The sequence below is a fragment of the Berkeleyomyces rouxiae genome (assembly GCF_048999995.1).
Source record: "Berkeleyomyces rouxiae strain 22BRR77 chromosome Unknown BrBRR77_ptg000001l, whole genome shotgun sequence".
Taxonomy (NCBI): Eukaryota; Fungi; Ascomycota; class Sordariomycetes; order Microascales; family Ceratocystidaceae; genus Berkeleyomyces; species Berkeleyomyces rouxiae.
Window position 1 is genome coordinate 1,234,149 of NW_027396491.1, and position 11,296 is coordinate 1,245,444.

Genomic DNA, 11,296 nt, shown 5'->3' on the forward strand with positions numbered 1-11,296 from the left:
ATCTTGCCCTTGACGACACGACCACCATAGATTTTTTTTCATCGCTCTTTGCATCATTTCTTTCCGATATACAAGACCACTGGCGTTGGGGCACAAAAAGATTTTTACATGCTTTACGAAGCAGTCATTCGTTTTGTTTCGCTTGTTTTCCATCAAATCCTGGTTCTTTTCTTCAGCGTCCCACCACTTTCTTTCGACCACGACTTGCCCATATTTATCATATTGTTGCTTCTTACCCTTTCTTTTTTATTGGGACGGAAGATTTATACTATCCATCCGCCTCTCACTGTTCCTGTGCCTCTTTTGACTGGCACGTTCTCTTCTTTTGCATATTGGGCTTGTTTGTGGCTATTCTTGTTTCTTTTCATACATCCTGCTAGGCTCGCGGTTCTCGCACTTGGTAGCGTTTTCATTCATTTTCGTTTGTTCTACAGATTTGTTGTTTTTTTATCCTGTTTTATTTTGTGTTGAATTCCTCAGGCTGGGTCTGGTTTACATGTGCATCTAAACACCGTCTTATCAAAGTCGGGTTGGCGTTTCTGTGTGTTTGCTTTCGTTTATCATTGATGTTGTTACTTTTATTTCTCTCCATACCCCTGTTTTTTGAGTAGAATATATTTTTAATCAGCTATGGCTGTTATTATTTTGAAGCACTGTTAGAATCAATGATTCTCTCATACACGCAAGTGTGAATGTTGTGAGCTTTCCTTTCGAGTTGTATTGTGCTGATGATGGGGTTTAGTTGTCAATATTTTCTGATCGAGGGTGAAAAAGACGTGGGTCAATCTTCATGGTGAAGTCCTTGTAGTTGTCCCTAGAATTCCCTCGCCTCCCTAGCCCACTACCGTCATTCCGTCCATCATGTTCCTCGTATTCCTCATCTTCCTGCTCGTCATAATCCTCCTCCTCCTCATCGTTGTTGTACTCCTCGTCATCATTGACACTGTACAGCTCATCCTCGGAATGCATCTCTTCAGCACCAGCCGCGTGGCCATAGTGCACAGAAAAGCTACGAGACGGGTGCGGGTAGTGTTGTGAAGGATGGAAGTTTCTGCTGCCCCTGTGCATGTTTTCTGCCGAATGCGAGTCCGTATCAATGTCCATGGGTTGGCTGCTGTCGTTGAGGTCATACGGCATACGGCCCTGCGGGTAGGGGTATCGAGGCATGTACACCGATGTACTTTCCAGGTCCATGGCTCCATCGTCATCGCTGTATTCGTAGTCGTCTTCTTCGTCGATGTGGGCCACCTGGGCCCCAGAGTTGCTTGCCATGTCAATATCGGCAGGCTGGCCCCCGCTGGCACCATAGGGCACATGATCCTCCAGATAGTGATGAGTAGACTGGTACATTGAGGCGCCCCCCATATTCATGCCGTCGTTTTCATCGCTATCGTCATCCTCTGGATCGTTCTCATCGTCGTAGTCCTCTTCGCCAGGCATGGTGATGGCTTTCTCGGCTTTGTTCTTGACGGTCACGTTTTGCTTATTACGTGCGATGCGCGAGTTGTTCTTGTAGCGGTTGCCACGCATAATCTTTAGCTCATCCTCGGTCAGGTTGAGCGATGGGAGTTTGATGCTAATGTAGCTGCCAGGCGGGGGAGTTTCGTCACGTGTGGCGTGTATCATGTTAAAGGCTGCAGTATCCAGCTGGCGGTTGAAGCGGATGGCTAGCAGCTTGCACTTCATGACGGCCTTGGCCTTGGCCCAAAGGCCCTGGTGAAACCACCCGCTGCCGGTGATGTCGCATGTGGGCCGCACACTGGCGTCTGCAAACATCTGGGCGAGCAGCGGGTCGGTGATGTCGCAGACCTGCCAAAGCTTTCCGTTGGAATAAAAGGTTTGTCCGTCGAAAATGTGGCTGGCGGAACTGTCCTCGACGTACACGAGTTGCTGGCCCTTGCGGATGGAATGCCATGTTTTTTTGTCGTTGCCGCTGTGGACGAACGGGAGCTTGAAGAACATGGTTTGGTAGATGCGATACTTGGGGTCCTTTCGGGGATCGATGCCGTATGCGATGACGGCGTCTTTGAAAGGACCGCCTTTGAACTGGTAGGCAGTGTAGGAAATATACTTTTTCAGTACGTTCCATGTCTTTATTTTCTTGCCGAGTCTATTGAGAAGCGAGCGCCGAGTCCAGATAGGCCGCTCGGAGAAGGCAACATCGAGGTCTTGCATCAAGTCTGCCATGACGGGGTCTGTCAGGTCTGGAGGCATGCGGGGGGCTGTAGGCACATTCTCTACTGTGGGCTTCACAAAATGACCAACCATTACGGCGGCAGTAATGTTCATGACCCTCTCCTCGCCACCTTCATCGCGGACGGCTCTGACGTAGGGATTCTGCTCATAGTTGTAGTTGAATGGAAGAGTCATGTGGGTGAATGTCGGGGGCGGAATGATATCAACGTTGGTTGAGTGGTCAAGACCAGGAGCAAACTTGAAGGTCTTGATCTTGTTTATATCACCTGTCAAGATGTCCTGCGAAAAACGTTTGGTGAAGTCGGAGTGTGAAGCCTCCCAGCTGAAGTCAGCCAAGCCTACGGGCTGTTAGTTGCAATATTCATCATCCGGAAGCATCGTCGTAGGACATGCGTACCCTTGTATCTATGTGTGTGCTTTATCATGCCCACAGCCTCAACGTGGTACTTGTCGACATTGTCTTGAAGCCTTCTCCTTAACGTTTTCGGATGGTCTAGACGGCCATAGGAGCGATTCTTCCCGGTGGCTTCGGGTAAAACATCGTCTACTGTGTCTACGGGACCCATGAACGGGCCGTCTGATTCCCGCCTCCGTTTACGACCGGTTCTCTTGGGAACTGTTACCTTTAGGACGACGTTGTGAGTAGAGGCGTTATGCGACAAAATTGGCGGCATATATGGGCTGTCAGGATTCAGATAGAACTGAAGAGAGTTCCTGTTGGGCTCCAGAATCTGATGTATCTGTAATTAGCTTCTGCTCACACAACGGAGACATGTATTCATGCGGTCTTACATCGGGGAACGAAGGCATGCGGCCAAACGCAGCCCGGGCCCTATCAACATTCAAAACAACCATGGGCACCTCGACGGCACCAAACGCCCTCGGCTGGATTGTGTAGCTAGGCGCGCCATCGTTGACTTGTGTTTGCTCGTTGGTGCCGAGGCGCAGTGCAGGCAAGCTTTCAGACTCGGGATCATCTGCTGTGGAAAGCGCATCTTCGGGGGGCGACTGCGGGGGTAGAACTGAGTCCACCTCCATCATTATATACGTACGAGGGTCCAGGTCAGCGCTGAATATGCAAGAATGGCTGTGATCGGCCCGTGAGATGTTCCGAGTAGTAGGTGAGCGGCAGTCTTTAGCGGAATTCGCAGCAGCTGACAGGGATGTGTAGCTAGTTGCCGCAGCTGTCGACAGCTGACAGGGATCAGCGTGCAGGCAGTCTCGGACCAGCTGCAGCTAGCTAGCCCTTTCGCATAGTTTGTGCGAAAGAAATGACAGAGACATAATGTGTCTACATGTAGGTGTCGAAGAGTTTGCTGTTTCTAGAACCTCCAACTATGACTGTTCTTCGAGTGCTCCCTTCAACACAGACGCGGGCTGTCCAGTCTCTCGACCCCTACCAAGACCTGCCAGCTGTCTCATAAAATCCGACAGCTGTGCGCCACCTGGGGGACCCCAGCGTCTACCCCGACCCGCCAAAATTGTGGAGCCTATGTTTTGTTTGTTTCTCTCCTAAATCGAGCTGCAAGGCCAACAACGGCAAAAACGTCGTCGTCTAAAACCAGCTGAGCTTCGTCTTGGTGTCCGTCAATTGAGTCTGCTGCTGTCTTTTTATTGTCCTGCCGCCAAGTTTGTTTCTCTTCCTTCCCCCCCCCCGTTCGCCGTCCCTCCCACCGGCCTGCTCCCCAGCAAAACTCGCTCGCACACATAGCCCGCTAGCCCTCCCACAAGCACGGCCGTGATCTTCGCGTTATCCATCGAACGGCTTCCTGTCCGGCTGCCCACATTCCTCTTTTCTTGTGCTGCTTCTGCTCAGCCAACACGCCGCCGCCGCCGTCCGCGCTACTTTGACTGGCGTTCCGCCCTTTTTCACTGGCCCAGGGCTGTCTTGCTGATCAGCCTCAAGTTCCATCATCCCCCTTCATTGGCGTCCTCTGATTGGCTGATTCCATTGCCTTTAAGCCAGCGCCTTTCCCACTCATTAGTCTCACCTTTCTCCTCGCACTCTCCTGGCTGCTTGCTGCCAGCGACTCCTTCGTGCCGCCAGAAACCCCAGACGCCGTCTCCTGCCCCCGAGTCTGTCTCCATCTCCAAAGCTCCTCGTGCCGTCTCCTCCCCCCGGCCTCGTTTCCCCTGCTTGCCACCCGAGCCCATTAAGTCGTCTCCGTGTCTGAGCCTGAGCCCAATTGACAATTACCCCCTCCACAAGGCCAGCCAGCCAGTCTGTCTCACTCACATTCAGCCTTGTTGTTTTGTTGTACTTGGCCATCCGCCCTCCTCGACAACCACATCGCAACCAATTCCGATCCCGCCATTGTTGAAGCCCGATCTTCAGCCTGCTCGGCCACTCGCTCTCCCTCCAGAAATCCCCACTGCCTGTAGCTCGTCTACACCAGTCCCCTTTGGCTCTTTCTTTTTAAACCCTTATCCTTTTTCTCCGTCGGCACCATCTTGCCGGACGGGCTCTCCCAGTTTAGCCCATGATGAAGCGCTTCAGCCAGAGAGTAGTAAGTCCCTAGATCAATCACCAATGGTCTCCCCGTGCTGCACTTCTCGAACCCGCCAGATGCTAACATGTCTCCCATCTGACAGCTTTCCCGTGGGAAGGATCCAAGCAAGTCGTCCAAGAAGAACAAGGACGCCAAAGACGGCGCTATCAGCCCCTCGTCCTCGACCCGCGATGTCAGCCAATCGCCGAATGTCACCCCCTCGTCTTCCACAACCAATCTAGCCGACACGCGTAGTAAGCAGGCTGCGTCAAGCAACGCCGCCGGTCTTGGTGCCGATCACGGTGCTGCCAACTCGGCTGGTCAGAATGGTGCCGGTCAGCCTGCTTACATGGGCGTTCAGCCTGCCAACGGCGCAAGCACAGCTCCCAGGCATATGACTGCCCCCCCGACTGTTGTAGTCAGCCCTTCTCCTATGGTGCGTTCTTGTACTTTGCCTTGCGCGTCTCGCCTCCTCGTTTCTCTTTGCCGTTCAATGTCATAGCTAACACTCATCTCTTCTGTATTAGCACATCCCTCCTCCCGGCGCCGTTGATACCATGCCCGGTGATCTTGCTCCACCCAAGGCAGGCTCAAAATCCCTCATGTTTGACCGTCTACACCAGACCCCCAAAGATGTCGTTCCCGAAGGCCTACGTACCCCCAAGAGACAACACTCGTCTCGTTTCGAGATATCTGCCCACCGTGAGCTCGAAAAGCTACCGGGCTTTCACGAAGTACCGCCCAACCGCCGCCAGGATCTCTTCATGCAAAAGATAGACCAATGCAATGTCATCTTTGATTTCAACGATGCTACTGCAGATATGAAGTCCAAAGAGATCAAGAGATTAGCTCTACACGAGCTGCTTGATTATGTGGCCAACAATCGACAAGTCATCACGGAACCCATGTATCCAAAGGTTGTCGAGATGTTTGCCAAGAACCTCTTCCGGCCCATCCCGCCTCCAGTCAATCCGCAGGGTGAGGCTTTCGACCCCGAGGAAGACGAGCCTGTTCTCGAGGTTGCCTGGCCCCACATCCAAGTTGTCTACGAGTTCTTCTTGCGCTTTATCGAATCCCAGGACTTCAACACCAATGTCGCCAAGGCCTACATTGATCACAGTTTTGTCCTGCAGCTTCTCGACTTGTTTGACTCTGAGGATCCCCGCGAGCGTGACTTTCTCAAAACCACTTTGCATCGCATATATGGAAAGTTTCTAAATCTCCGTTCATTTATCCGGAAGTCCATCAATCATGTCTTCTTCATGTTCACCTACGAGACTGAGCGTTTCAACGGAATTGCTGAGCTTCTGGAAATCCTTGGCTCCATCATCAACGGCTTCGCCTTACCCCTGAAAGAGGAGCATAAGATTTTCCTAACTCGGGTCTTGCTTCCGCTACACAAGGTGAAGAGTCTGAGCATGTACCATCCTCAGCTGGCCTACTGTATCGTGCAGTTCCTTGAAAAGGACGCTTCATTGACCGAAGAGGTGCGTTTGTCTAACCACCCCTACCCCTTGATAGTGCCTACATCACACTAACCTCTACTCCCAGGTCGTCGTTGGACTTCTACGTTACTGGCCCAAGGTCAATAGCACCAAGGAAGTCATGTTTCTCAACGAGGTTGAGGATATCTTTGAGGTTATGGATCCTGCCGAGTTTGCCAAGGTTCAGGAGCCTCTGTTCCACCAACTCGCCAAGTCAGTTGCGAGCCCTCACTTCCAAGTTGCCGAGCGGGCGTTGTACTTCTGGAACAACGAGTACTTTTGCAACCTGGTTGGTGACAATGTCGAAATTATTCTTCCCATTATGTTTGCTTCGCTCTATGAGAATTCCAAGGGACACTGGAACCGGTACGTCATTCTCCATTAGAAACTCCCTGCATTCTAGTTCTAACATTTTATAGCACTATCCACGGCATGGTATACAATGCCATGAAGCTCTTCATGGACATTAACACGGCACTGTTTGACGAGTGCTCGCGCCAGTACACGGAGCAACAAACCAATGCTCCCATGCGTCAAGCTTTGCGCGAACAGAGGTGGGCTTCTGTCACCGAACGGGCAAATGAGCGCCTCCTCGAGATGAAGGGCCATGGTTCTGGCCGTCCTCTTGCAACCATGGATGTATTGAACGAGAATGACCCCAATGACGAAAACCAAAAACGTCTCGATTCTCTCAATCTACAAGACTCGGCCGACAGAAGAGATCATCCATCTGTTGAAGAGGACACAGAGGGCTCTGCCCTTAGTCAGCGGTGATGGGCCCATTCCTTTTCCCCCATTTTCTACCCCCTGGGAAACCAGCTACTGAACGTTGACTTCAGTGTGCCCCCTTCTTTTGCCCTCGCCATCCAAAATAGTGACTGGTTTTGTTCTTAGAGCTAGTCCGAGGCACTCATCGTGTGCCCGGCACCAAGCCAACAGCAACTCGCGGAAAGCCGGGAAAGAGGGCTGATGTTCCCGCTGATGAATATTTGTGATTCGCGGTGTGCTAGGCCACGTACAGTTTGGAAGTCGTTTGTCAGATGGCGTGACTTGAGGAATGGATCAGCCATGTGTTTTTTTTCTTGTGCTAGAACTGGGATTTGATTGTGCTTCTTCTTGTGTCTGCTTGCCAATTTTTTGTCATGTCTTCTTTCTTACCATACTTTTTTTTCCTCTCTCCTCCTCTCTTCCTCCATCTTCTTATTTCCCAAGCCCTTTTTTTCACACCTATTCTCCCTCCTTGAGCCAAACCTGCGGCAGAGGCCTGGCTGACTTATTCACTCTAGTTAGCTTCTTCTACGCCCTCTTTTTTACTTCTTCTCTGACACTACTTGGCTTCCTCCTTGACCTCTTTTTTTCTTCTTCCTTCTTTGAAAGGTATTTCCTTGTTGTACTGTTCGTTTTCTTTTTCTTTCTCGAGGTTGTATCTGGATAACTAGCTTCTCGTTTTTTTTGGTCCGTCTTGCTGTGGTTGAATCTTTTGTCTATCTGCTCAGTTGCTTCACTTGTCCCGTGTTTCTTTTTTTCATCTCTCTTCGTATCAAAAACTACTTGTGGTTCTATTGCTAGTTATACTTGTGGCTGTTTTGTTTGTTTTGATTTGATTTGGTGTACGCATGAATTGTCTATGGCTATGAATCCCCCACACACAAACTACAACATCTTCCTTCACTGTAGACTCTACAATATGTATGCGAATAGCGAATATGGGCTCAGGCCGCTTTCTTGTAATACGTACTATATGTACTTGGTGACTTTAAGAAACTCCCCGTCTTTCTATACCGTCCCTCTCCGGTCTCATCTTCCCCGACCACGTCCATAACTCTCGCGGCCATACTCGCCACCACGTCCGTGGCCATTCCACCCCCCACGGCCGCCATGCTTACTCTGATACGAATTTGGTGGGTAGTTCCGCTGATGATGCTGCACATTGCTCTGCTGGAACCCTCCTCCACTACCACCGCCGCCACTGCCGCCACGGCCACGCAGGCCCGGGGCCCAGCCCTGACCGGATGATGCAGGCGGCAGGACATGCGGAGGCCACGGCATGCCCTGCGGCAAGCCTGGTGGCGGGGGAGGAAACGGCGGCATGCCAAATGGCAGGGGCGCAGGGAGACCGGCTGGAAAGCCGAGGGGGGGGGGCAAAGGCGTGGCTGATGAGGGCGGCGGAGGTGGTGGTAGGGGCAGGCCAGGGACAAGAGGGAATGAGGGAGCGTCGCGCTGCTGGGCGTAGTCTTGGTGCGGGTATTGCGGGCGGTGGTGACAGCTGACGCTACGGCTTCTGTGGCGCGAGGTGGTCGGGTCGTAGCCCCGGTCGTAGCTCCGGCTGCGCGAGCGGGAAATGGATATGCGCCGGCGCTTGGGGACAGGCGGGGAAGGGCTTCTGGTGTTGGGTCTGGCGCGGCCGCGACTGCGGCTGCGGCTGCGACTACGGCTTCGGCTGCGGCTTGAGTCCTGGCTGCGCCCTTCAGTAGACCTTCTACTTCGACTGCGCGAGTAAGAGCGGTGACTTGATCCCCCATGGCCGGCGGGACCTAAGCGACGGGCCTTCATCTTGATGCAAAAGTCGCGTGACCAGCCGTAGTATGTCTCTCCAGCCAGGACCTCGCCGGTAATCTCATCGAGAGACACAAGCTCGCCCATCTCGTTAATTTCGTGGTGTTCCAGGGACTTGGGATTGCAGTCCTTGGCGTAGATTTGGTCGACGTCCAGCAGTAGGCCCTTGACGGCACTAACTAGCGCTGCGTCGGGGGTGCCAGCGCTCATGTGGAGCGGCTTGATCATAGCAGGCGTCATTGGCTTGGTGGAGTTGGGCGTCAAGTGAGGCATCCAGCTTGAAGCAGGCAGGTCGTACCATGGAGTTGCGGGGTCCCCGTGAATGCTGGGAAGAATAAAAGGCAGTTCTTTTGTTTGAGCAATCGGCGCTGTAGTACTAGCGGCGGGCGTAGGCTTAGTAACCCCGTCGACTAGCGCACCGGCAAGAGCACTGCTAACTGCGCCGCGTATAGCTTCAATGACTTCAGCAGTCACGTATCGCCGATCTTCCCAGATTTCCATCAGATCGTTGATTTTATCTGTATGCTTTGCGCTCTTTTCCACCGAAGCAGCACTCGCGAAGAGCAGGCTCAAGTTGGGACCAAGCGACTCGACGACAGCGTTGGTGCGCGACTGAGCCAGCACATCGTGCAGGACATCGTTCAGAATGTAAAGAACATGCAGGCGCTTACGTCGGGCTTTCGGCTTCTTGGGGCTGTGTGCGGGAGAGTCGACGAGACTGTTGGCGTAAGCGCAGAGAAAGCGGCCGAGAGCGGTGGTGCGCGCGGGCGAAGGAACAATGCGCTTCACGATCCAGTTTTTGCAGGCCTGAAAGCGAGTGGCGGAGATAGAGATACAGAACAGTTTAGTTTACGGAATCAAATCCCCGGAGAGTGGAGTGCGGGCGGCTCAAGAAGCGAGAAAATGGAAATCAAACCTGGGAGCAGCCGAGGGCACGAAAGCAGAGATGAGTAGATGCGCCCCGGGAGCTCAAGCCGAGATCTGGAACCCTTTTTTTCTCCTGGGAGGCAATAGTGTTTAAATGGAAAAGTAAGAGAAAAAAGAGGCCCGCCGAGGCGAGAGCAGGAAAGTGTTTTCAAACCTGGACATTGGGGGGCGAGCATCGGAGCACGGCATCGTGAAGAAGATTGTGAAAGGCGTCGATATCGTTGCGATCACAGGCCATGGGATCCTTGCGGAAGAGCGCGCTAGATAGGGAGGCCTTGGCAATGGCCAGCTGCGGGGACGTCATTGGGAGAGAGAGGGTGAGCTTTTTGCTCGCGGTTGGCGATGTTCTTGAAGTGGAATTGGAGTTTTCGGGGACTTGGCGATGTGTCGCAGGTTGCTTGTTGTAGGTTGAGGGTTCAGGGTTAAGTGCAATGTGCTTACAAGGCTGAAGGATCCATTATGCAAGGCTAGTACCCACGGTGCGACCTCGGGTGGATTTTCCGGAGCCTCGGAATGGACGACATATGGTAGGTAAGCTTTCAGGACTGGACAATACGTGTAGGTGAGGATGGCAAGTGAGGAGAACAAGATAGAGCTGTTATTGCCTAGATATGGAATAAATGCAAGAGTCACGAGCAAAAAAAAAGCCAAGCTCATAGTGAAGCAAGTTCTTGTTGAGATTTATACTAAGTATAGTGGATGGCCTAAGCAATATTATACAATGGAGGCTGGCCGATACAAGTACAAAAGGTTATGCGTGCATTGTATGACACGATTGTACTTGTTTCACACAGCCTCAGAGGAATACATCCAATTCCTAGTTCAGCAGCTGTAGCCTCGGCCGGTGCCACACGCCGAAACCAGGCCGGCCGCCTAATCACGAAAACCTGTCCCCTTTCGGGCTCTTGAACGGCTTTGGTGTTTCGTATGGTCCTTTTTCAGGCTTTATGCCGCTGGCTTCCTCTTCGATTCTCAGCTGCTCAATCTGCTGCTTCTTTTTGCGCAGCTCCTCCATCTTGAGAGCGCGATCGGCATTGATCGACTGCTTGGCAAAGTAGTAGGCAGTGCCACCAGCTGATTTACATGATGCTTAGCAGAGGATCTTGACCTGGCGGTTTCAACAGAATGCCAATTGACAGGCGACAGGGACTTACCGGCACAGAGAGCACCCCATCCGGCCCTGTGGACATAGAGAACCGTGTTAGCACATAGCACATCCACGACACGTGGAATCACAGAGACTGGTCGTTCAGGCACATAAAAGTACAGGACAGCTTCAGTGGCATGCATACCAGAATGATTTAACCTATTCCCACACTCGAGTTAGCAATATCAAGCACTAAATACACGGCGCTGCAGGTGCCGGCCGGCCGGGGCCCCGGAACCAGATCCCACAAGGTACACAGGCTTGCGGGACCGGACGGGCATACTTACGGTGTTCATTTTCGTAGAAACGGTTGGTCTTGGTCCAAAAGTGGTTGAGATGAGGGATGGAAGAAAGTGGAAAGGTGGACTGGGTGTAAATATGAGCCCAATTTGCCTTGAGGCCCCAGAATTTTTTCGTTTTGGACGGCGACCAAGAGTTAAACCCGGCTGGCGGGCAAGTACAGCCACAAGTATCCACACGCATGATTTGGGTGCGGT

At 52.4% G+C, this 11,296-nt stretch overlaps 4 protein-coding genes across 4 annotated transcripts; 1 reads left to right on the forward strand and 3 right to left on the reverse strand.

Annotated features, from left to right (window-relative positions):
- Window positions 1-738: 738 nt before the first annotated feature.
- On the reverse strand, window positions 739-3,234 carry BROUX77_000379 (uncharacterized protein; the record flags this gene model as incomplete). Its single annotated transcript, XM_073748477.1, has 3 exons — window positions 739-2,534; window positions 2,594-2,927; window positions 2,989-3,234. The coding sequence occupies 3 exons, from the start codon at window positions 3,232-3,234 to the stop codon at window positions 739-741; spliced, it is 2,376 nt and encodes a 791-aa protein (XP_073608616.1).
- A 1,442-nt stretch (window positions 3,235-4,676) lies between these two features.
- On the forward strand, window positions 4,677-6,943 carry BROUX77_000380 (uncharacterized protein; the record flags this gene model as incomplete). The annotated part of the gene is made up of 5 exons (XM_073748489.1): window positions 4,677-4,703; window positions 4,789-5,121; window positions 5,213-6,172; window positions 6,237-6,535; window positions 6,589-6,943. 5 exons carry the CDS (start codon window positions 4,677-4,679, stop codon window positions 6,941-6,943), a joined length of 1,974 nt encoding a protein of 657 aa, XP_073608617.1.
- Window positions 6,944-7,966: 1,023 nt separating this feature from the next.
- Window positions 7,967-9,956, reverse strand: BROUX77_000381 (uncharacterized protein; the record flags this gene model as incomplete). Its single annotated transcript, XM_073748500.1, has 2 exons — window positions 7,967-9,532; window positions 9,807-9,956. The coding sequence occupies 2 exons, from the start codon at window positions 9,954-9,956 to the stop codon at window positions 7,967-7,969; spliced, it is 1,716 nt and encodes a 571-aa protein (XP_073608618.1).
- A 573-nt stretch (window positions 9,957-10,529) lies between these two features.
- BROUX77_000382 (uncharacterized protein) lies at window positions 10,530-11,095 on the reverse strand (the record flags this gene model as incomplete). Its single annotated transcript, XM_073748511.1, has 4 exons — window positions 10,530-10,726; window positions 10,807-10,832; window positions 10,945-10,958; window positions 11,087-11,095. 4 exons carry the CDS (start codon window positions 11,093-11,095, stop codon window positions 10,530-10,532), a joined length of 246 nt encoding a protein of 81 aa, XP_073608619.1.
- Between the last annotated feature and the right edge of the window lie 201 nt (window positions 11,096-11,296).